This window comes from Podarcis erhardii, assembly GCF_964252035.2.
Source record: "Podarcis erhardii genome assembly, chromosome: Z".
Lineage (NCBI taxonomy): Eukaryota > Metazoa > Chordata > Lepidosauria > Squamata > Lacertidae > Podarcis > Podarcis erhardii.
In genome coordinates this window covers 29,700,712-29,725,081 of record NC_138504.1, presented here as the reverse complement: position 1 = coordinate 29,725,081, position 24,370 = coordinate 29,700,712, and the positions used below count along the sequence as shown (strand labels likewise).

The 24,370-nt window shown below is 38.1% G+C and overlaps 1 protein-coding gene across 6 annotated transcripts in view; it reads left to right on the top strand.

Annotated features, from left to right (window-relative positions):
- ATRX (ATRX chromatin remodeler) overlaps positions 1-24,370 on the top strand; it is a 98,339-nt gene that overhangs the window by 28,511 nt on the left and 45,458 nt on the right. For 3 of the 6 annotated variants that reach the window (XM_081846873.1, XM_081846874.1, XM_081846872.1), the window contains exons 6-12: positions 761-880; positions 2,246-2,355; positions 4,100-4,167; positions 4,950-7,711; positions 13,862-13,937; positions 20,702-20,832; positions 21,493-21,672. In XM_081846873.1, coding sequence (XP_081702999.1) covers positions 761-880; positions 2,246-2,355; positions 4,100-4,167; positions 4,950-7,711; positions 13,862-13,937; positions 20,702-20,832; positions 21,493-21,672 — 3,447 coding nt within the window. The remainder of the gene's footprint in view (positions 1-760; positions 881-2,245; positions 2,356-4,099; positions 4,168-4,949; positions 7,712-13,861; positions 13,938-20,701; positions 20,833-21,492; positions 21,673-24,370) is intronic. The other 3 variants (XM_081846877.1, XM_081846875.1, XM_081846876.1) reach the window with 2 other exon arrangements.

Below are 24,370 nucleotides of genomic sequence, written 5' to 3'. Positions count from 1 at the left end.
AAACAGCACACCTCCCAGGACATCTTGTTGCTTTCTGTCTCTATCCTCAGTAGAGAGTCATGTATCACCACCATTAACATCCTCTGGTAAAACATATGCCATTCTGTTTTGATTTTCCCCATTGTCTCGAGTGGCAGCCGGTAAAACAGCCTAGCAAGGTCATAGTCCATGCTTTGTATTACTGAATGTATTTTGAGAGAGGGAAGACCACTTGTAGTTGCTGTGATTGGTTTCTGCAGTGCACGTATGACAAATAGTTGCAACCTTAATTTCAAATGGTCTAATATAATGACAGCTATTCATGTTCCTGGGCGTTTCATGGGAGTGAGGGTAAGGGGAACATGGCAATTTAGTCTACTTTCAGCATAAGATATGGGGTGAAAGGAATGAGGACTAATAGAAGCATCGCCACCTGTTTAAAAGAGTAGGGACAGACGGCTAGTGGCCTGAGGCTTAATATAACCCATAACTATTTTTTTCCTGGTCCTCTGATGGTCTTGACAGAACTATGCTAAAGTTCTGTGTGATAGATATGAAACATGAATGAATGCAATTTCTCTTTTAGGCTTTGTATATAGTATGTTAATCTCCATATTTGTATGCCCAGCACTATGAGCCACATGTACTGTATAACTTTGATGCCTTTTGTGTTAGATGAGTTGGTCATCCTTTCAGTAAGAGTATAGGAAAACCCTGCTAGACTTTTATATTACAATTCTGCATTTAATAATTTGGTGTAATTTTTAAATTGTCATCTTAGGTACAATTGTTGTACAGCCAGAGCCAGTACGTAATGAAGACAAAGATGACTTTAAAGGACCTGAATTTAGGAACAGAAATACTGCTAGAACGAAACCTGAAGCTCAAAAGAAGCGTGGAGGTAAATGCACTTGAATTAAGTTCAATGATGCATTTAAATCATTCTATTATCATTATTAAAAAGTCTGAATTACCTCTGCACTCTTGATGCTTGTGAGCTTTCTAGAGACACTGGATTGACCACTGTAGTAAACAGACTGCTTGATAATGAGATGGGACCCTTGGTCTGACCTAGTGCAGCAATTCTTGTGTTCCTAGGCATCAATGAATTCTAGAAGAGTTTCACCATAAGTGCAAGGGCAGCTGTGCCATTAAAGGAATTTGGGAGCAAGGAGTAAGGCTGAGTTGTTGATGGGAAGAAAGATCAAGGGACCATTGATAGCCCCACCAGGTTTGGGGGCTCTTGCATTAGCTCAGCATTACATTAGTAATTTATTTCATAATTAGTAAATTATTATAGTGAGAGAAGAACATAGTGTGGGACACATTTAGATGAGGAGTTCTTTGCATAATTTGCCTCCTGTAATGTGCAACTTTATTTTTGGATGCCAAAACTGATGATTGCAACATAGTGGGTTATTTTAAAGCTGCAGTCAATACTTAAAAGATTTTTCAGTATCTTTAAGAATAATATAGTAATATGTTATTAATATTCCATCATAATAGGATTGCAGAAGAATTATAACTAAAATTAGTTTTTGAAAAGCAGCAATCAGAAAAGAGGAGCCCCTTTTGTGAATTACAGAAAATCCTAATATCAGTCGGATGATTAGGGAGATAGTGAAGCAGAAAGAAGATAAATGGGAGGTGGGATGAAGGGTATGTTATTGTGTGTCGCATGGAAAGGAGTCAGCTTAGCAGGTTACAGCAATTGTTCGGGGGCAATATTTTTCTTTAGGTGTTTTTGTTTAGTTTTTAAAAATAATTTTAATACAACATTTCCCCCTCTGTTTTCTTTAGTCTTTCCTCATTTGAAATGTGAATAATGTTAAAAGCTTTCATAAATTTGTGCTCTTGGGTGAATTAAATATTATTTTTATGCTCACAACGTAGACTGCAATTCTGCACCCTGTTGAACAATCAAATTCCCAATGCAGTTGTTAAATCTCTAGCAAAACTGAATGCAGGATTGCAATCTGTGAAGTCAATCTTTAAGATTTTTTACTGATTATTTAGGTTGCGCCATTCCATAAGAAGCTAATTTAATATTTATGTGTGAATCCAATGCTTCAGGGGGGAGAAAATAATTCTTAACTGGTTACAACAGTTTTCTTTAGCCTTTTAAAGATACCTCTGCAATTGGTGATATTGCAGAAGTAGTGACACTCAGAGTCCTTCTAACAATGACATGCAAGCTGTTATGTTGGAAAAAGGAGGTTTTTGTAGAAGAAAAATTGATATGGTCCTTCTGACTTTTTTTTTGTAGAGGAAGGGCTACATGGTATTGTGAGCTGTACAGCTTGTGGTCAGCAGGTGAATCATTTTCAAAAGGATTCAATCTATAGACATCCCACATTAAAAGTACTTATATGTAAGGTATGTAAATGTTGGATGCGTGTGTATACCCTCTTATGTGTATATAGAATTCAATTTTTTCATTCTGGCTTAGAACAAAACCTGCTACCCACAAGAGACAGGGTTCATTGAGGCAGATGACAGGTGGTTCCATTCCCACAGTGTATGTAGATAGATACATCCATTTACTTTCTCTCACATAAGGGAACGACAGTCTTTTATTTCAGTGATAAGTTTTAAGTTACTGCACTTGGTGACACTGGGTCCAAGGAGGGCAGCTTATGTATCTTTCCCATTCAAAATATTGGTATCCTAGCCTTCACTGAGGCAGATTTCTCTGGGGAAGATGCATTGGTTAGTATGATGAGGATGAACTGCAATGAGCCTTGGACATGTGCGCCTGCCCCTCCCACTTCACTGCAAGGAGGTATTCAGAAGCTTAACATTTTGCTTAATCTCAGTCTGCTATGTTATATGGTTTGACAAACTTTGTAAATGTTTTGTAAAAGCCAGTTTCATCACCTATGGTTTGATTCAAATTACTTGTAACAGTAACCACAGTTTAGGATCCAGATGACCTAGCAAGGTTTTTGCTTAACCAGAAGTGAGCGGTTCTGAATTCCCCCTTGTGGTTATGTCAGGGGCTTGCTATGGCTCATTCTTGTCATGCTAAACTATGTTTTAGCGTGACATCTGGACACAATCTGGATGCATTAGTGAAAGAAAAAAGGAATGCATCTCTGTGCATAGGACATATATATATATGTCTCATTTCTTGCTTCCACCAGATACTTGTGATATGCAGGTCCTGTCTCTGTGTCCCACTCCCCAATCCATTGTCACATTGTTCTATTGTGGATTTCATTTTTAGTCACTTCAGATATTTTTAAAATCAGAAGGCAGGGTATAAATGAAGTGTTAGATATTTTGATAGCCCCGCTGAAAAGCCAGCCCTCTACTTTTCCATGTTCTATAGTACTTTAGAGAGATGGCTTAATTATGGGGGGGGAAGGCTATTTTTGCATTCATTTAACAATAAACCATGCTTTGGCGCTCCATGGGTAAGCAGGAACAAATTTTATAATACTTTTACAGACAAATGAAAACACTAAAATCATACAATTTGTAACATACAAAGAGTTAAAATACATGTTATATAAACTAAGTATAAAAGCAAACCAAGATACAATAAAATTAATATCTTTATAGAACTTTGAAGCAGAAAAGAGAAATTTAGCAAGTGTTTCTATTATTATTTTGTTCATGTCAGCCAGTAAGTTGCCCAGATGCCATTCAAAAGTTATTCCTTGGTGTTTTAGTAGGATGAAAGTAAATCTATTTTGCACCTCTCTACAAAAAGGACATGTATTAATGTTTACATTGCTCCTTCCCTGTAGTGGTGGAGCTCTTTGTAAAACCCAGCCATCCAGTTGAGGAGAAGGAGAGCAATTAAATGTAGCCCTAGGGGGAAAAATCAGCCAATATTTCAGAACATTCAGGCTTGGTCCTTAAAAAAGGCAAATGACAGAATAACACCCCCCCCCCAGTACAGTTACATGGAATACAGTAATCAGTATCCTTAATCTGCACATCAAGAATAAGTTTTTCCTGGCAGTGCCTTGAGTATGAAGAAGTTTCTTTCTATTGTGCAAAGTTTATTCACTTTAACAGCAGTATGAGGTCAATAATAATGTTTAGTGTATATTATTACATAGTCTGCAAAATTGTTAAGGTTTCTGAAAGAAGAAATTTATTTTCTTCATAGACTTGCTTCAAATATTATATGAGTGATGACATCAGCCGTGATGCAGATGGAATTGATGAACAGTGTAGGTAGGTGTATAAAGATTCCTCAATATCCTAAAATTTTATAGAGTGAACAGGGGCATATTTGAGCCTACATTGATCAGTATTAGCGAGTACATTTCTTGAAGTGCTTGTCAGTATTTATAGTCCAGATATAAAGAACCATGCAGCTTGTTACTTGCGCTGCAAGTGATTTCTGGACTTTAGTTTCTTCAACAGCACTTTGCCCTCATAACTCATGGCAAGCTGTTTTGAAACTGAATGAAATATCAGAGTAGTTATACTGGGGCTTCTTTGTTGAAAGAAAAATGTCAAAAGCCCAAGTCTCAAGTGCTTTTTTGGCTTCTGACCTAAATTATGAATGTTATGTTAAAGTAACATCGTATATAGCATTGTATAAAGTTGATTAAAACATTTCTGTGGTTATGATATAACATTTTGTATATCATTTTTTTCTTGCTAGTACAAGTATATTCCAGCCAATTGGTTAAGTCAGCTTTTCCCAACCAAGTACCTCCCCTCTGTGTGTTTTGGACTAGAACTCCCATCAGCCCCAGCCAGTGATTGTGCTGTCTTGGGTGAATGGGAGTTATAATCTAAGGCAACTGGATGGCACCTAGACTGAAAGCAGTATTTGTGAAAATAGCACTAAATTTCTCTTGTTTTCTCTGGTACCAGCATAGCTATTTGCACTTCTGAGAAATATTTTTGATGATCAATAACTGACTTTAGATACTTATGTAACAGAGTTTTCCTAATTTATGCCAACATATTTTTTAAAAAATATATTCAAACTTTATTAATTTCAGATGGTGTGCTGAAGGTGGAAACTTAATTTGCTGTGACTTTTGCCATAACGCCTTCTGCAAAAAATGTATATTACGAAACTTAGGACGAAAAGAACTATCAACCATACTGGATGAAAACAGTCAATGGCATTGCTATATCTGCCAACCAGAACCTTTGCTGGACTTGGTTACTGCCTGTGATAGTGTGTTTGAAAATTTAGAACAATTATTACAGCAAAATAAAAAGAGAATCAGAGTTGACAATGACAAAGGTAAAATATATGATAATACACTTAAATATTCTCCGAAGAAAAATAGTTCAAGTTGTAATGGAGAAGAAAAAAAACAAAACCATCCACATTCTGGTGCTCTCACCTATTCCTACAAAGCACTGATGGTGCCAAAAGTCCTGCTTAAAAAAACTAAAAAACTAGTTGAAACGACAACAAATATGAATGCTAGTTTTGTTAATTTTTTGAAGCAGACAATTGAAAATTCTGAAATAAACCCGACGGTGCAATTACGTCAGCTGAAGGCTTTTAAATCTGTGTTGAGTGACATAAAAAAGGCTCATATGGCATTGGACGAAGATCTGAATTTTGAGATTCGGTCTCTAGATTCTAAAACCAAGCAAAAAAACACCAAGGATAGTGAAACTGCAATTAATTTGGATACCAGTGAAGAGAAGAAAACGGAAGGGAAAGAAATAAAAGAGCATAAAGTTGGATTAGAAGTCAGTGAACATACAGATCCAAATGTACCAATAATTGATCAATCAGGAAACAAAAAACCCAACTGCAAAGATAAAAAAGCTGTGAAAATTGATCTTCAGTATGAACCCAATAGAGCTGAGGCAACAGATATGGATATTGTATCAATTCCCTCATCAGTTCCTGAAGATATTTTTGAATCTTGTATGGAAGCACAAAAAGCTGCCGGTGAACAGGGCAGTGGAAGTAGAGCAACAGAGCAAGGGGCAGTAAATGCAGATATAAGATCTAAAGACAGCAGGAAAGGAATGAAATTGATACCAACAACAAAAGTAACAAAAACATTGGTTGTGAAACTGACTCCAGTTTCCCTCTCTAGTTCTTCTGTAAAAGCTGAAGATCCAGATGGAAAGCCAGAAAAGGGAGATGAGCTCGAAGACGGGAAAGAAAATCATGGCACTGAATGTCCACCTGAAAGTAAAATTACTCCTTTGGTAGAAGATCATGATCTCAGAAGGTCTCCACGTGTTAAAACTACACCTCTGAGACGCCCAACAGACATAAACACCTTACTATGTAATTCAGAAGAGGACAGCAATGATGCATACAGTGAAAAACAAAGGAGAAAATCCACACCATCTAAAAGGAAAAAAGATAAACCAGACTCTCCTGTTACTACAGTTCACAGTCCTCAGTCTAACACATTTTCTGAGACAAACAAACCAGACACAATGGACCAAAGCTCTGATTCTGATGAGGTGCCTGCAGTCCTGCAAGCAGCAACCACAAGCAGCCACAGTACTTCAGATACTGACAGCAACAGTGAAACACCCAAGGATGTGTTAAATGCTTTAAAGAGGCGGCCAGTGAAGATGGACAATGGAAAGCGTAAAAGAAAAAGTTCCAGTTCTGGATCAGATTCCGATGCTAAAGAGGAAAAAGCAAAGCAGGATTTGATTGCAGCTGCGAAAAAACAACGCCAGAACTGTTCAGATTCTTCCAATAATGATTCTGAGTTGGAGAGAGAGAATTTTAGTAAAACAGAGTCTGCAAGAAAATCTGCAAAAAAAGAACCAAAGAAAGATAATGATTCTTCAGAAGAGGAACAAATTAAAGAAGGAAAAAGAAATTCCAAGCAGAAGGGTGAAGTGTGCAATGAAATTGATGATGTTGAAGTCTCTGCTCCAGGAAAAGAAAAGCTAGACAATTCTTTGGAAGATGCACCTTGTAAAGAGCTAGGTTTTAAGGGGAGACGAACAAGGGATTTCAAAGGGAGAGCCTCCAAAGGTAAACAGAATATGTCTCCAGAAAAAGAGAGTAGCATTTCAGGCAAGATAAGCGAACCACTGGCAAAGGAAGGACGTGATGTTTCTTCTGATGATATAGGACTGTCACTAAAGCCGGAACAAACTGGTGAATCATCAGATGATGCTAGAAATAAAGCTAAAAAGGGCACAGAAGGAAAGGAAAGTGGAAATCGGAGAAAAATTTCTACAAGGGGACAAGGTGATTCCTCTTCTGAAATGGAGAAGTTTTCTCCTGAAAAAGAGAGTTGTTCTTCTGGAAGTAAAGGCAAGAAACAAAGTACTGCTGAAAATAAAAAGAACTCAAGAGAAAGGGTTTCTAAGAAGTTGCAGGGTAATGCTTCAGACACTGCAAAGTCTCCCAAAAATGAACAGGTCTGTGATACTTCAGAAGATAATTTAAATGTAAAAAGAAACAATGCTAAAGAAAAGAAAAAAGTAAGCCCCAAAAGAAGAAATTCCAAACAAGTTAGAGGTGACTTGCTTTCCTCTTCTGAGGAAGACTTGTATGAGGAGAAAACGGGAAAAAAAAGAGGGGCAGTCACAAAGGGAAGTTCCAAGAGTAATCGTAAAGAGAGAGGGAATATTAATGTTAAAAAGGCAAAGAATGAAACCCTCAATTCCTCTACCACGTCACCATCATCATCCAATGAAGCTGAAAACGAGGACCTGAATTCAGCAGGCGAGGCAAGCAGTGATGAACAGAAAATTAAGCCCGTGACAGAAAGTTTATTGGCACCAGCAACAATTGGATTTTGTCAGTCTTCAGGTGTGCAAAAGTTTTAAATCTAATTTTTTTGTTATTAATACAAAAAAGTGTTTTCAGCCTTTTAGCATAATTTAGAAATTCTAGCATTTCTCTGATAAAACAAAACAAGTTCCTTAAAGTTTGAATGTAGTTGGAAATCCTTACTAGTATGGTGTGTGTATGGGTTTTGCAATTTAAGATGTGAATTTCCATTTTTTTAGTTGATACTTAATCATGTATCAAAACCCCATTTTGGTTTTTTAATGATGTTCAAAAAATGCTGAAATGTTGATGATTTCTATAGCACTCAAATTGATTGCTATAGCACTGTCCTGTTTCCTATAGTGCCCAAGTCCTGGGGAGCTGACAAACAGGACATGCGTAAGAGCCCTCTCCTGCTGTTCCCCAGAAACTGATATCCATTGGTAGCCTTCTCCTCCATGAATTTGTCTAATTCTCTCCTGTGATCTTCTAAAGTAGAGATATCCAGACATCTTGTGGAGGTGAATTCCAAAGGTTAATTATGTGCAATGTAAAGAAGTACTTGACCTATGGAGTTGTGAATTTGTCTTACTGCTAAAGTCACCTAGAATTGCATCCCTAGGTTCATGGTGTAACAATAATAATTCAACATGCACTTCCATTATAACTTCAGTTGTGAAATTCAGTCCATCAGTTTTAAGTATATACAGTAGGAACCAGGACCAAGTAGGTTACAGATGGGGAACCTGTGGCTCTTGCCTTATTGTTATCTCCAGATCACATCATTCCTGGCCATTGGCCATACTACATGGTGCAGATAGGAGCTAGAGTACAACAACACTGGAAACTACAGGTTTCCTGTCTCTGGGATAAGGTGAATACCAAGGTTTCAATCCTGTACACATTTAGGAATAAACTGCATGGAAGAAAATGGGACTGACTTCTGACTAGGCTTGTGTCTAGTTGTGCTGTGAGTCCAGTTGCATTTACTATATTGAATGTCACCTCAGAAGGTCTCACAGAGGAGCGTAAAGAACTGTGATAGCTGAGATCTGAATGTTCACCAGTTCATTGATTGGATATACCATGAGTATCCCCTTTGGATCCGCCCTCCCTTTATTCTCTCTAAAACTGAGTAAACTAAAGTTTTCTCATACCATCCTGTTGTCCACAGTTTATAATTTTCAAATACTCAAGAAGATAGTCACAGTTAAGCTGAATTTTGCTGTAGTATGAAAGATGGGCACATATATGATGCTGTTCAGATTTTTTTTATATATATAAATATTTATTAAAGTTTTTGAATACAAATGCACAAATAATAAACAACCTTACTTATATCATAACGTGATTTCATCACTTCTTTGGACTCCCTCACATCTCCCGCTCCCATTTACATCGTTAAAAGGTTTTTCCAAGCAAATTATCAACTTGTTTACGATCTTATATCCACTCATTTAAATATAATCTAGCAATTCTCCAAAAAATTTATGTTTTCTTTAATCTCACTTATCATCAAATTCAAATCTGATTTAGTGGTGGCCAATTTTTTATAATCTAGCATCCTTTTTAACATTCAACCAAATTACAATGTTTTTGTAAATACATCTTAAATTTCTTCCAGTCTTCCTCAATCCTCTCTTCTCCCAGGTCTCGGATTCTGCCAGTCATCTCGGCCAGTTGCATATAGTCCATCAGCTGTATCTGCCACTCTTCCAGTGTGGGTAGATCTTGAGTTTTCCAGTTTTTAGCGATGAGTATCCTTGCTGCCGTTGTTGCATACATAAAAAATGTTCGGTCCTTCTTTAGCACCTTCTGGCCGACAATACCCAGAAGGAAGGCCTCTGGTTTCTTAGTGAAGGTATACTTAAATACCTTTTTCAGCTCATTATATATCATTTCCCAGAAGGCCTTCACCTTAGGTCATGTCCACCAGAGGTGAAAGAATGTTCCTTCATTTTTTTTTACATTTCCAACATTTATTATCAGACGAATGGTATATTTTGGCAAGTTTAACTGGGGTCATGTACCATCTATATATCATTTTCATTACATTTTCCTTCAGAGCATTACATGCGGTGAAGTTCAGCCCAATGGTCCACAACCTTTCCCAGTCCTCAAACATAATGTTATGCCCAATGTCCTGTGCCCACTTTATCATAGCCGATTTAACCATTTCGTCTTGTGTATTCCATTTTAACAGCAAGTTATACATTCTAGATAGTACCTTAGTCTTTGGTTCTAACAATTCTGTTTCTAACTTTCTCCACCTGGAACCCTAACTTTTTGTCATTTTTAAAGACTTCTTTAATCTGAGCGTAATGTAACCAGTCTCGCACTTTATCCTTCATTTTCTCCAAACTCTGCAATTTCCAATTGTCTCCATCTTTTTCTAATATTTCCCAATATTTTGGCCATTTGGCCTCCATATTGGGTCTTTTTTGGGCCTTAGCTTCCAGAGGCGAAAGCCACCTCGGAGTCTTGTTTTCCAATAAGTCTTTGTATTTTGTCCAGGCATTAAATACTGCTTTCCTAACAATATGGTTCTTAAAGGCCTTATTGATCTTAACCTTGTCGTACCATAAGTATGCATGCCAACCAAAAGCATTGTTGAAACCTTCCAAATCCAGTACGTCAGTGTCTTCGAGAAGTAGCCAGTCTTTTAGCCAGCAGAAAGCTGCGGCTTCATAATACAACTTTAAGTCTGGCAGGGCAAAGCCCCCTCTTTCTTTCGCGTCAGTTAATATCTTAAACTTAATTCTGGGCTTTTTGCCCTGCCAGACAAATTTAGAAATATCTTTCTGCCACTTCCGGAAGCACTCCGTCTTGTCCACAATCTGTAATGTTTGAAACAAAAACAACATTTTTGGCAATACATTCATCTTAATAGCAGCAATTCGGCCTAACAGAGAAAGCTTCAATTTTGTCCAACTGTCCAAGTCTCTCTTAATTTCAGACCAACATTTTCATAGTTATCCTTAAATAGACTCAGATTTTTTGCTGTTATATTTACCCCTAGGTACTTTACTTTTTTAACCACAGTTAGTTCTGTTTCTCTCTGAAACCGTTCTGACTCTGTATCTGTCAATTTTTTTCCCAACACCTTAGTTTTCTGTTTATTTAGTTTAAATCCCGCCACCCGACCAAAGTCTTGTATCAGTTGCAATACTCTTTTTGTACTAGATTCTGGCTTCTGCAAAGTCAAAACTAGGTCATCTGCAAAGGCTTTAAGTTTATATTGTTTCGCTCCGACCTGATGCTGTTCAGATTTATAAACATTCCTGGTAGTTTCTGGGTAATTGATTCCTGCGTGATTGAATTTATTAGAGCTAGAAAGCAGATGTGGTATAGCCCAGTGTGGTTTGTTTAGAGTTTGATCAGCCTTTAGGAGGATTGGCCCCCTGGTATACACCAGAGCTTAGAGCGAGGAAAAAAGCTGGGAGACAGCTTGAATGCAAGTGGAGGAAAGATCTGAATGAATGCAACCGAACACTGATAAGGGCTCATTATCAAGTCTACCTAGAGGCAGTGAAGACAGCGAAGAAGACATCCTTTGCTGCCTCCATTGCATCCTCATCATGTCATCCGGCAGAGCTTTTTTGGGTTGTACGGGGCCCTTTACAGGCTGGCCCAAAGGAGGTGATAGAACCAACTGTAGCTTGCTGTGATTTGTTTGCAAAGCATTTTGAGGATAAAATTGCTTGTATCCACCAAGAACTTGACTGTTGTTGTAGCAGATGGATCTCATGGGGTTTTCCGAGCACTGTCTAGTCCAGGCATAGGCAAGCTCGGCCCTCTAGATGTTTGGGGACTACAACTCCCATCATCCCTAGCTAACAGGACCAGTGGTCAGGGATGATGGGAGTTGTAGTCCCAAAACATCTGGAGGGCCAAGTTTGCCTATGCCTGGTCTAGTTCTTTTGTGTTGGATGAGTCTCAGTAAGGCTCGAGGATTGGACAAGGTGCTTGGATCAGTCAGGGCAACCACTTGCGCTCTAGACCCTTGCCCCTCTTGGCTGATAAAATTCAGCAGGGAGGGGACAGCTGCCTGGGCCAGGGAGGTGATCAGTGCCTCTTTACAAGAAGGGGTGGTCCCTGCCTGTTTGGAGGAGGCAGTGGCAAAACCACTCATTAAGAAACCTTCCCTGGATTCGGAAAACCTAACTAACTACCGGCCAGTTGCTAATCTCCCTTTTCTGGGCAAGGTCCTGGAGCGAGTAGTCACAGAGCAGATCCAGGTGCTTTTGGAAGAAACTGATTTTCTGGATCCATTTCAAGTGGGGTTTAGGCCTGGTTTTGGCACAGAAACTGCCTTGGTTGCCCTGTATGATGACCTCTGTCTAGAGAGAGACAAGGGAAACAGGCCCCTTTTCGATACCATCAACCATGGTATCCTTCTGGAGCAACTCACCGAACAAGGGGGTGGGTAACACCGCTTTGCGGTGGTTCCAGTCCTACTTGAATAGTCGCTCCCAGAGGGTGTTACTTTTCAGCCCCTTGGAACATTCAATGTGGAGTTCCTTAGGGCTCAGTCCTATCCCCCATGTTGTTTAACATCTACATGAAACCACTGGTTGGGGTTATCTGGAGGTTTGGAGTACGTTGTCAGCAGAATGCTGATGACACTCAGCTCTATTTCCCCTTTACATCTGCAGGTGAGGCAGTGGAAGTGCTGGACCAGTGCCTTGCCTCGGTAATGTACTGGATGAGAGCCAACAGACTGAAGCTCAATCCAGATAAGACTGAGGCACTGTTAGTGGGTGGTTCCCTAGACCGGATGGGTGGGAGGTTGCCTGCTCTTGATGGGGTTACACTTCCTCTGAAGGAGCAGGTTCATAGCTTGGGGGTACTCCTGGATTTATTAGGTATTTTGTGATTTTATATCTTGATTTTATTCTGTGAATCACCCTGAGACCCCCGGGGGGTCAGTTGATGATGATGATGATAATAGTTCCTTATGTAACTGAAATACTTGAAGAGAGGAGCACTGTTAGATTTAAATGTTGAAGGATAATGTGTCCTAATTAACTGCAGTGCAGCTTCTGATGATGGTGCACCGTCCCTTTTCTAAAACTGAAAGTTCATTTTGTCATTATTGGAACAGCTATTTGCATTGTATGTTGACAGTTTCTTGAAGAGGGAAGAGGGAAGTATTCAGGGTACTAACTAATTCCACCTTAGGCACAGAATAGCCATGCACAGAAAGTTGCAATATCGCTTCACTCCATAACAAGCGTTCCCAATCACAGCTCTGGCCAAGCACCCTTTCCTCTCAAATGGGTGACTTACAGCTCCTCTCAGCCCCTCACAGGGCTGTAGCCAGTAGAAGCAGGACAAATTGCTTTCCTTTCACCCTCCTCTTCACAAACTGACAACATTCTGTAGTGCATGGTGATGACTGAGCATGCTTCATCTTCATTTGGTTATTTTCTTTCGAGAGAGGGGTGGCACTATGCTGATACTTCCTCCTTGCTTCTCAGTAGCTTGTTATAGCTCAGTTTCTATTGGCATGGGGCACTGAATTCACTTGGAGTTACCATAGACATTTAAATAATATTTGCTATTCCTAGAGCATATGAATTTTAGTTTAAAAGATTGTGAATGGGGAGATCAGAATGAAAACATTGGGATGAGGTGGGCAGAAAGAGAAGACACACCTATAAGAGTAAGAGAGTGGGAGGTCTTGCCTACCCTTTTAACTGTTTCTTTTCCTTCCTCCCACCGCTAAGTCTGCAGGGAGCTAAGCTGAGAATGGTGGACCCTCAGAAAGAATGCCTCCCTCTTTATGTTCTTCCTGTTTCTTGCACCGCTGTGCCTTGTAATTGGAGGGGCTGGTTCTTCTGGATGAGTGCGAATTGACCCAAATCTGTAGAGTACCAGTATATTACATACAGTGAATCTGGTTAATCTACAATTGGCAGCTATTTTTGTGTGCATGTAAACTGCAGTGATCATTACAAAGGATAATGTTACAAAAATGGTATTAGTTTTCTTTTTCTCTGTTTATTATTACTTTTATTATTCTGCTCTTAATTTTATATAGCAGTCCTTAGAAAAGGATGAGTTGCATTTAGTAATTGTAAGAAACGATGATCACTATTCAGGTGATTGGCGATATAGCATTTGATGTGACAAAAGTTTATTCTGCTTGTGCCAAATATATTCCCTTTACCCCCCCCCCTTCCCAAGGAGACGAAGGAGACAATAAATCGCAGACTGTACCAATGGAAGAGGAGGAAGATGATGACGACGATCCTGAGAATAGGTATGATTCCATCCGTAAGGACTTTAAAAAGATTATAACACACCCTAGGCGTGGGCGCAAACAAGAGCAACGGAACAGCAAGCAGGTTGTAAAAACCAGAAGTGCCTGCCTTGTAAAGACTCGCTCACAGGCTTCCCGCAAGTTTGAACGAGGGGCCAGAAAACAAACCCCCAAATCCAGAAATGAAAAGAAACTAAGAAAATAGTGATAATTCACACACCTTGCATAGGGTGTGTTATAAATGCATTGCAGCACTGTCTGTTTTAAGTTTCCATGTAAAATGCAGATTTTGTGTAACTTTAACACAATTTGATAATTATGGCTACCTGTAGGAATAAGAAATACCGTTTAGCTGGTATTGTGACACAAATCTTTGTTTTGGGTATTGAATGTTTTTGAATTGGTTTGCTCATTCATTCTTAAGAAAACCTGATTAGAAAGTAGAGCCATGCTTTTGAAGAAATCCGTTCTGTTGTATCCAGAAAGATTCTCTTTTAAATTTAAAAGTGAATATCTGGTGGCATTAATATAATGAATGACTGGGTTTTTAAAAAAAAACACACACACCCATTCCTGTCATTGAGGTTTTATTGGCATTGTTTCGGGGTGTTCAGTCACATGTTAAATTAAACGTGCATATATGCATATATGATATTGAAGTTCAATGTTAAAGTATTGCTGTAGTCAAAAGCTTTTAGTTTCATAGGCCATACGATAGGGCTGGGCGATATATCAAAACATCGTGCAAAACAGGTTTGAAGTCCATATCTTAATAATGGTTTCATAATTTTTGACCTGGCAATATATTGTGAATCATGATGTGTGCATGCGTGTGCACTATACAAAAATCACAATGTGCGAAAAACCATAAAATGCGCCACTGCTTCTCTTGATTCCTGCAGCCTCTCTTAACTCTGCTGGCTCAGCTTTCTGCTGTCTCCTGCAGGAGGAAACGAATCACAAGAGCAGCTGCTGGAAAAAATCACAATGTGGGAAAAATCATGAAGCCAGCCATTGTCTCTACATAGCTCCATCCTTATTTCAGACATTGTGATATATCAGTATATTGCCGTGTTTAGCTAATGATAGATCACAGTGTTGAAAACCAGATATCGCCCAGCCCTACCATATGGTTTCCTAATACCTAAATTCTGTAATGGAAGAAATTGCCAAATAGTAGACCGGAGGGTGGGGGGAAGAGAAGAAGAAACAGTTGAGTAAAGTGAATTTTTTATTGGGAGATTTGTTGGAATACCAAGAGTACTTACTACCAAGGCATCTAAATTCTAATGTTGGTTACCAGGAAGTTTCTTTTCTGGGCACTGTTTCTACAAAACTCAATAACTATGTTTTGAATGAGGTGTCTTTGATAATGATATGTGCAATCAGCTTTGTGGGGTTAAGAATTGTTTGTTACCAATTTATCTGGCTTTTACATACAGAGGAGAGCTTTTCGTTTCTCCCTAAAGTGAATATTAATACTTGTTCTGCTATATGCACCTGGCTATAGATTAAAATGCTGCTAATCTAGCTCTTACTTGCTTTTCACACACAGCGTTAAAACAAATGTATAAAGGAATGTTTAAAATAATTGTTTAAAGATTGGCAGTATAAAATGATGAGCATACTTTTGAACAAAATGGGACTTTAAAAAAAGATGCAAACTTGAGTCCCTTTTTAATTACTAGATTTTAAATTTTTAGTAGGTATTTTTAGTTAGAAAGTTGTTAGGTGCTTGCTTGGAGTATTATACTTTATTTCTTAATACATAGCATGGAGTATTATACTTTATTTCTTAATACATAGCAGATGTATCTTGAAATCATGAAGAATAATTATATCTAATACATCAGTTCCTGAAATTTTATTTAAAGGGGGGGGGGAGAGAGATAATGAATACAAGCAGGTCCCGCTATCGGAACAAAATGCGTTCCCAGCAAATTGTTTGTCAGGTGAGCATTTGCATAACAAGCTGATGATTTCCATTTTTTCTTATGGAAACATTTCTAACCTATGTTTTTTGCCTGAAACTGCTGCAGACAATTAACAAAAGCCAAACAAAAGAAAATTTGATTTGTTCAATCACTCCTGCTCCCTAATATGTCCAAACTTTTTAATAGAATCATAGAATTTGAGTTGGAAGGCATCTAAGGGTCATCTAGTCCAACCCCCTGCAATGCAGGAATCTCAGCTAAAGCATCCATGACAGATGACCATCCAACTGCTGTTTAAAAACCTCCAAGGAAGGAGAATCCACCACCTTTCGTGGGAGTCTGTTCCACTGCTGAACAGCTCTTACTGTCGGAAAGCTTTTCCGAATGTTTAGTCAAAATCTCATTTCTTCTAACTTGAAGCTATTGGTTCGAGTCCTACCCTCCAGAGCAGGAGAAAACAAGCATGCTCCCTCTTCCATGTGTTATTCCTTAAGTTATTTGAAGATGGCTATCATATCTCCTCTCAGTCTCCTCTTTCCAGGCTAAACATACCCTGCTCCTTCAAGTTCTCCTCATAATGTTTAGTTTCCAGACCCTTGATCATCTTGGTTGTCCTTCTCTGCACACGTTCCAGCTTGTCAACGTCTTTCTTAAATTTTGGTGCCTAGAATTGGACACAGTATTCCAGGTGTGGTCTGACCAAGGCAGAATAGAGTGGTACTATTACTTCCCTTGATTTCGACAGTATACTTCTGTTGATGCAGCCTAGAATAGTGTTAGGGTTTTTTTTTGTTTTTTTGTTTTTTTGTTTTGGTGCATCTAATTTATGAATCTAAGCCCCCTAGATCCTTAAATCAGATTTCTGAGCAGCCAGTTTTGCTGTTTGGCAGCAAACATTTTGGTCAGAAACCATGGATGAAGCAATGCTTTTTTCCGTTCCAGTGCTTTTTTTCTGGGGGTACTCAAGGGTGTGCAGCACTAGCACTTTTTTCTAGAAGAAAAATACTGGTTAAAATTGTGGCACTTACTGTAACAACGTCATGCAGAGTACAGGCCCTTTTTTTTTCTAGAAGAAAAAGCACTTCTCTATCCATGGTTTCTACCCCAAATAGCTTCTGCCAAACAGCAAAACTGGCTGCTAAGATACCTGAATTAGACATTCTTGTAGTGAGGTTTGGGTATGTTCAGATAACTGAGATTTTGGATAACGAGCTTTCCAATAGTGGACCTGCTTGTACTGTTTAATCCAGGAAAGAATAAATCTACCTCTCTTAGATGGAGTTGGTGTTCATCAAATAGTCTTCACCAGTATGCAAGGTGAATTTTGGCTGACTTGTATTATATCTTTTTGCAATGCTTTATGTTGTACCAGAATTAAGAAAATCATGCTGTATCAGAATTAAGAAAATGCAATTTAAAGAGTCTATTCACTGACTATGTATGTTAGATAGATCCAAAGAGCTGCTAAGGACTTCCATAAGACATGAGCACTTCTGGTCTTCCTTCCAACCCTTCATCCCCAAGCAGTGGCTGCTGTGGAATAAAGGGATGCAGCTTAGGGTATTTCCCCATCCCATTTGCACACCAAAATGCTTTCTTCCAGCATATGGGGCTGTTCGGATCTCAACCATAGTGATTACTGTTAAGGGTTTGGTGACTTCTTCCTTGATATACCAATCCCAGACTTCCAAGTAAATGCACTTAGGTTTGCAATTTAATGGTTGCTTGTTTTTTGGTCAAAAGACCCATTTCCACCAGGCCAAAGAGGGATGCTAGATATTTGTTGTAATGTTACAGCTTAGGCTGTATCTACAGCTTTCTTTTTCTGACAAAACTATTATTTTAACATGTTTCTTACTAAAGTGTAGAAATAATCTTTTGCCAAAGTGCAATATTTTAGTGGGTCATAATATAACACAGAGTGTCATATTTCATTGTGGTGTGTATTTGTTTCTTCTTGGTTTGTCTGAAATTTGAAATAGTACTGTTTTAATATGTTTGGAGTTATTTTTGTTCATTAAGAGATTCATAGTGTATTCATGCACAATGACTTTGAAGTATTTGATGGATGCAATAAATTTTTGTAAAACATGTTTCTTGTCCAAGCATTTAATTTAAGAAATGTAGACTGCCAGTTTTTCTACAAAGACGGTAGGGCACAATTTATTGAGATATTTTCTTTCATATTAAAAAAGTGTCCACATATTAGTCATTTTTGTGGTCCGCTAGGTTAAAGCTGTGTTAAAGCATGAAACATCATTAATAAACGAAACGTGTATAGTTTGCACACTGTTGAAGCTTATTTATAAGCTACTTTCAAGCAATTTAGGAGCATGTAAAATAAATAATTGTGAATTTGTGTCTCGTTGGAGTTGCCAACATATCTCAGAAGACTTGTGCATGCATTAAGGATTTATCATTTTCTTTCAGATGCAATAGTCTGCATGATGCAAGCGCTTGTGCTGGCAAATTGCATAACACTTTCCTTCCCACAATATCAAGAGTATTGCATTGATTTGTTGGTTGTGTGAGTGAGTCAGCTTAGGAGCTGCCATTGATGTCTATGGAAAAGGCAGCAGGCACATGTGTGGTATTAATCTTGCATTGCAGTTATAACCGCAAATGACTGCACAGTATTTGAAATGGGGCAAAAGGTGGTCTCTCTTCAGTGCTGTAAATGAAATGAGTATCAATGTGCTAATCAGCTATGCTTATTGGGGGTGGAGGCGGGAGGCCCTAGACTCTGATAAAACTGCAAAGGAGTGCCAGTTCATTAATCTAATTCTGTATGAAAGCAGGAATTCATCCCTCAAATACTTTACAAATGATTGTTTTATTACAGTACAGTGGTTGACCAGAACCATGATTTAAAACAGTTGCTTTGTTCACATGTTAGGGTAAACAAAGCTAATGATTTACCAGAAATTCACAGATGGCTCCTGTCCTAGTATGGGCAAGAGCAGCAAGTCATGAGGTGAAACCAAGTTTTCTTCTTAGCTTATCAGTCATGGTTTGAGCAAACAAACCATGATATCCAATTTGGATGCAACACTTAAACCAGAAATCATGGATTTGTTACTTCTGCAAAGTGGGAATGATCTCCATGTCTATGTTAAAGCAATGATTATTATTTACCATGACATGCAAACTGTGCTAATACATATAATAAAGTTCAAGCAAGAGAAAGAAGTGAATTAAAGTCCCATTAATAAATAAATGGAACTCAGCATATTTTATTGGGACTAAAACAGTGGTTCCCATAGTGAATGATACCTCCCCCAGGAGGGTGATGCGATTTCCTAGGGGGGCACTGTTGATCACTAGAGCCTTGTGTTATTTTTAAAGTTTTACTGCTCTTTTCACTTTCAAAGCTATTTCCTTTGGTAATGTTTCTTTGTATTTATGATTTTGAGTTGTCATGAGTCACAAGATAGCCAATCATTGGTAATAGCTTTTGATTTTCTTATAAATTAGTTACAGTACATCTGTGATAGGTGAAGGTTTGTGCATGTTTGGTAAGTAGTAATATATAAACACTTTATGCTATAAATTTCCTTCACCTTACTATTTTTTAGTAGTAATGCATAAAATATTTTTCATGCAATATCTGGTACCAATGGATCAAATTCTTGAATTAATTAAACTAAATAGTTTTAATTGTATTTTAAATAAATGTGCAATTGTTAACATTTTGAATTTTTTTGTGTTAATATCTTCCTTAGTGGGTTGTGCAAGACCCTTATTCTGAATTCTGCTTTTTATAGGGTAGGGGGCACTGGAAACGAGTTTATGGAACCATGGGGGTGGTGGCCTGAAAAGAATTGGGATCTAGTGGACTAATTTGGCTGGTTTCAGACTTGTTGCTTTCAGAATTGTGCCCTACATCCACCAAAGCCACCCTACTGTTAGGGAGATGGTTTGTCTCTTCTTGTAAACAAACAAACAAATAGGCAAGTAAATAAGTTAACTAAGTTAATAATTATATATATAAATAAATGAATAATAGTACATAAATATTAGCTTAATAGTAAGCTAATAGCAAATAAGTGAATAAATAGGTGAGTAAGTAAGTACATAATAAATAAGTAAATAAATTAAAGTCAGTCCATAAGTATGCAAACAAACAAACAAATAAATGAATAAGTAAATGAGTGAATAAAGCTCACTTGATTAGTCAAGATATGTGTGATAGTTATTTTTTAAAGGTGATTCACAAATTGAGTCCTTATCAAGAACTCAGTAACTTAATTCTGTTTGAATGCACTTTATTTTTGATAACTCATGCGACTCACCTTTGCATTTGGTGGCCATAGAAATACAGTATTTTTTTATAAACTGCTAAATCTGTAAGGAGATTGTTGGATAGACCAGTGCTATAATCTAAAATGCTTTCTTGGGATGTGGTTTTCTGCCCTTCAGAGATACAGATTCCTTGTGATATTTTGGAGGCTACCAAGATTGATGTGGGAATCTAATATTCAGTTAGATATTGCTGTGCAGCTATGATTATGACTCGCAAGAGGGTGACACTGAAAGGAGGCATATAAAAGTGTAACCATGTCATGGTACCAAGTCAGCAAAATAAATACTTCTGAAATTGCAAGGCTGTTTGACATTATTAGGGGGAAAATCAGCCTTTTCTTCCACAAGCAGGTTAATCCACCAAATTACTCTTCCATTGCCAGCTTTACTCTTGCTCAGTTCTTAAAATTCTCTGTTCAGGTTTGTTTTCAACCATTAATCTTGCTCGGTTATTATGCATTTACTTTGGCATTTACTGATTTTTATTGCTGAACCAATGGAATACACCTTTTTTGTTTTACTTCAAAGAATTGCCAAGAAAATGCTTTTAGAAGAAATCAAAGCCAATCTTTCCTCAGAGGATGAAACTTCTTCTGATGAAGAATCTGATGAAGATAAAAAGAAGAAAGGAAAGCATTATGAAAAAAGAGGTGACAATGGTGAGCACCACATAGTAGTACAATAAGAGTACTAAAATGTGATTTGTGACCTGGGTGGGCATTCTACCATATAGAGGGACTGTTATTTTCAAATTCATTGTCATTTCAAATATTTAGTAAGAGACTAATCAGCAAAGCATCTTTTAAACAAAATATGTAAATTGACCAAACATAGAACTTAGAACTGTATTTCTCACAGTACTTAACGGTAAGTACTGACACTCCTTTTTTCCTGAACATGTGGCAGCCATTTTGTGCTGGTACCCACAGCACTTTCATTAATATATGAGTACCAGCACCTCATTTTAGACCAAAATAAGCTCTAATTGAACTCATATGGCAGCTAGTTATAGCCATCTGCTCACAGTGTAAGGTTGTGCTGAAGCGTTCATATAATGCCTTCAATCTTATGACACTGTTAAATATAACTTGAATACTTAATTATTTGCACAATATCATTCACATATTAAAAAGAACTGAAATGTGTTCTTCTTAGTGAATAGATTTAATAAATAATAATAAAATAATAACTGCTAAACTCAAATCCTTCATAATGTAGATGGTATGTATTGTCATTACCTCCCTTTGATACTGATACGAGCTGGAAAAATAAATTGTATGGGAGAAGCTTTATGTTGGTTCCCCCCCTTTTTGTGACAGGAGAGAATGAACAGGAAGATGAGTCTGACTCTGATTCAGATGCTGATGGGGCTAAGAAACCCAGATACAGACACCGCTTGTTAAGACACAAGTTGACCACGAGTGATGGAGAGTCTGAGGAAGAGAAAAAGGAAAAAGCTAAAGAGGCAAAAGAAGTTAAACGCAGGAACAGAAGGAAAGGTACAAAATCTAAAATGTGTGGTGTGTGTCTACATATCAGGGGCTGTATAGGCAGCCATTATTTTGCTAACATATTGGTCCTTGAAGATAGTGGTACAATTCTTATTGCTACTTTATTGGAATGCATCTGTCAAATAGCTGATAATCCATACTCTGGCAGTTCTTGAAGCAAGAATTAAAAATGCTTATTTATTCACATGAAAGGCTTATTTACCGCTTTTCAGGAAATGGTCTTTCAAAGCTGTTTACAGTCTCATTGAAGTATATCAATAAAGTGCAACAATAGAATACCAGTACTATTGGACAAATGAGCATGGAGTAGTGGGGTAGATGCAGCAGAAACCTCTAAAATGTGTGTGCCAATCCCTCACTGATAATGGCATATCTCCAAGGGGTCTCACATTGATTAGAGTAGATGAAATCAGGTAGGATGATGCAGAAGGTCAAACAATTCAGGAAAGGGATACTTTAGTTGTTTATTGGGTTTGGAGAGAAAGGCCAGTATTTTTAGAGCATTTTTGTTTTCCCAAGGGTTTGGGAATGCCCAGTGAGAATTGTTTACTTTGAACAGCAGATCTAATGATTCACAAACTTATTTTCCTTAGTTCCAAAATTGTTTTGCCATGACATTGAGACAAATTATTATTGCTTGAGGCCGATGACCATTACAGTATAAAACATAAAAACAAAAATGGCAGTCCATGTCCCTTACCCAAACTACAACCATATCACCCTGAATATGGCCAGTTTTATCTGATCTCACAAGTGCCATGTGAAACAGATTATTGTTGTTGAACATGCAGAAGCTTAAAACCCCTTGACCTTGTGGAATTACTTCTGCATCCTGGTCATTATAAAAAAAATATTGAGCAGCGAGTTTAGAATTCTGTTGAATCAGCTGCTACTTGATAGTTGAAATCATGATGATGATGCCACATGATTCAGTATGCGAACTTAAGAACATTGTATGTCTTGAAATGATAAAAACATAGATTTAGGGGGTTCTCACCTTTTCCCAAATGTTTATTCTAATCTTAATTTAGAACTTTAAATTATCTTCCTGTTTTAGAACTAGCTTGCGCATCCCCAGGAGGCTCTTGACTTGTGTTCTTTGTTTGGGATGGGAGATTACTGTGGAAGAGGAAATCCCACTGGATGCGTGCCAGGCAACAGACACACATACCGTGCAATCCTATGTATATCTACTTGGAAGTATGTCTCGTTATCAATAGAGCGTACTCCCAGGTAGGTGTGTATGGTGTTGCAGCCTTGTTGGGCCTAACATCTGAGTAGACATTTCTAGGATTTCACTGTTAAGTAAGCTCTTTGGATTCTGGCCTTAATAAGTATTTAGAGGGCATGAATGCAAGCAGATTGAGACTGCACTGGTGTTTTGCATCCGGTGTCACTTTCTCTGTTTATTTTCTTCCATTTCTTCACAATTAAAAAAGAAGTTTACCAAAGTCAGGTATTGTCTGCTACTGTTTGTTTTATTTTTATACAAATAAGATAATTACATTTCATTGTTCTGCCTAATTCTGCTGAACTGTTTTAGCATAAGTTTTATTTTGGATAGCACTGAAAATAATATACCTGTTGAAACAGCTTTATATCTTTACTCAGTAAGCACTAGGATGCCACCATCCTTCACTTGCTTGAAGGTAGGAAAAAATGAACTGCCTTCAGGCAAGTGGTGGATCATAATACCCACTTGGTAGTGTCCTAGTACCTCTGAAATACCTTACAGGTAAATACCAGCAGTATCTTCTGTACTTTTCTTAGCCCCTTTCCCCTGTTTTTTGTTAGAAACTCAGAAGTCCTAAACCCTCATTATTCTTCACCCACATTTAAATAATGAAATAAGTGTTTCTTCTGAAACATGCCAGTGTGTGATCAGCAGGTGGCACAGGTTCTACCTTTCTCTTTTTGCTATTTTTTGTAATATTGGACATATTTTTACAGTTGACTCGCAACTTGTGTGTGGGGGTGGGTACATCTGGGGACGTAGTCAAAATTACATATAGTTAAAAAGAACCCCATTGAACATACCCACACAGCCACCCTTACCTTCTGGAGCCGGCACACTGAATGAGTCCTACCCCCTGAAGCAAGGCCCAGGCTCTGGAAGGTTCCTGCAAAATCTCTCAGGGCCATTTGAGTTCTTAGAAGAGCCTCCCAGAGCCTAGTAAGCAAATCTGAAAGCTTAAAAGCTCTTTGTGGCTGGAGAAGCCTGTGCAAAAAGAGCTTTTCAGCTCTCCACCTTCCATGCATTTGATTTGTGTGATTTCAACTGGCCAGACATCACCTACCTAAAGGTTTTGTATTAATTTTTAAAACCCTGAAGAGTTTAGGTCCAAGGTGCCTCAGGGGTTCCCTGAGTCCTTATGTCCCAGCTCAGTCACTGTGATCATCTGCAGTACCGTTGTTTGTCATTCCCTGAGTTGGTGAGGCTTATTTGGCAAAAATGAGAAACTGACCATTTTGTGTCATTGGCTCAGTTCTGTGGAATACTTCTTTCGTGCAGGAGGCACACAAAGAAAGGTCTTAAATTATGATCTAAGGGTTCATATGGAGAGAGGCAGTCCTTGAGGTATAATGGTCCTGAGCTGCTGAAGCCTGTATAGGTTGAAACCAGTACTTTCCAGGCAATATATGCTCAAACCATCTTGCTTTGGTGAGCAATCTGGTCACTGAATTC